Source organism: Otolemur garnettii, unplaced genomic scaffold (genome assembly GCF_000181295.1).
Source record: "Otolemur garnettii isolate 467f Iridium unplaced genomic scaffold, OtoGar3 scaffold00001, whole genome shotgun sequence".
NCBI classification, from domain to species: Eukaryota; Metazoa; Chordata; class Mammalia; order Primates; family Galagidae; genus Otolemur; species Otolemur garnettii.
In genome coordinates, this window is record NW_003852396.1 from 59,947,521 (window position 1) to 59,948,829 (window position 1,309).

General features: G+C 43.5%; 1 protein-coding gene across 1 annotated transcript in view; it reads left to right on the forward strand.

The window, feature by feature from the left end:
• Positions 1 to 1,309, forward strand: part of TCP11L1 (t-complex 11 like 1) — a 49,651-nt gene that overhangs the window by 28,849 nt on the left and 19,493 nt on the right. The window contains exon 7 of the mRNA XM_023508656.1: positions 125 to 321. Coding sequence (XP_023364424.1) covers positions 125 to 321 — 197 coding nt within the window. The remainder of the gene's footprint in view (positions 1 to 124; positions 322 to 1,309) is intronic.

Genomic DNA, 1,309 nt, shown 5'->3' on the forward strand with positions numbered 1-1,309 from the left:
AAAAAAAAAAAAAATTGGGACTGTCCCGCAAAAAGCAAGATGTCTGATCACCTTACCCTAAAGTAATTCTGAGAAGCATCTTTCTGCAATGTCATGGTAATGTTCACAACTTTGCTTTTCACAGATTCCCTGGACTTTGTTACCCAGTGGCTAGAAGAAGCCTCATATGACCTTATAAATCAGAAGCGTAAACATGCCCTGCCAGCTGGGGAAGGAGCTGCTGGCTCTGGGGATGCTCCCAGGCCAAATCCTGTGGCTGTCCAGAATTATGCGTACCTGAAGCTTCTGAAGTGGGACCACGGCCAGAGGCCTTTCCCAGAAGTAGGTGCCCCTGAGCAGTTTAACTGCTGACTTTTTTTGTGTACTGGACTTTTAAAAACAAATAACTTTATTCTGATAGAAGTCACATACCAGAAAATTCCCTTTTAAAGTGTACAGCTCCGTGGTTTTTAGTATATTCACAGAGTTCTTCATCTGTTACCACTGTTTAATTTGGAATATATTCATCACCCCTAAAACACCCCCCTACCCATGGGCAGTTGCTACCCCCACCCCACCCTGGCAGTGACTAATCCACTTTCTGTCTCTGTGGATTTGCCTGTTCTGAACATTTTATGTTAATGAAATCATGCAGCACTGGCCTTTCATGTCCGGCTTCCTCCACTAAGCACAATGTTCATCCATGTTAGAGCAGGTATCAGTACTGTATTCCTTTTTTTCCACTGTGTTTTTTTATTGTGGTAAAATATATTTAACATAAAAATTGCCATTTTAGCTATTTCTAAGCTCAGTAACACTAGTGTATTCACATTGTTGTAGACCTGTCACCACTGTCCATCCCCAGAGCATTTCCATCTTCCCAAACTGTGGAATTCTCCTCTGGTCAAACACTAATTCCCCATTCTCTTCAATCCCCTGGCTGTGGCAACCACCACTGTACTTTGAATCTTTAGGAATTTCACTAATCTAGGTACCTCATATAAGTGGAATTATGCAATATTTGCCCTTTTGTGTCTGGCTTATTTTACTTAGCATAAAGTCTTCAAGGTTCATTTACGTTGGGTGGTGCCTGTGGCTCAGTGGGTAGGGTGCCGGCCCCATATATCGAGGGTGGAAAGTTCGAACCCGGCCCTGGCCAAACTGCAACAAAAAAATAGCTGGGCATTGTGGTGGGCACCTGTGGTCTCAGATACTTGGGAGGCTGAGACGAGAGAATTGAAGCCCAAGAGCTGGAGGTTGCTGTGAGCTGTGACTCCATGACTCTCTATCTAGGGCGACACAATAAGACTTTGTCTCTAAAAAAAAAAAA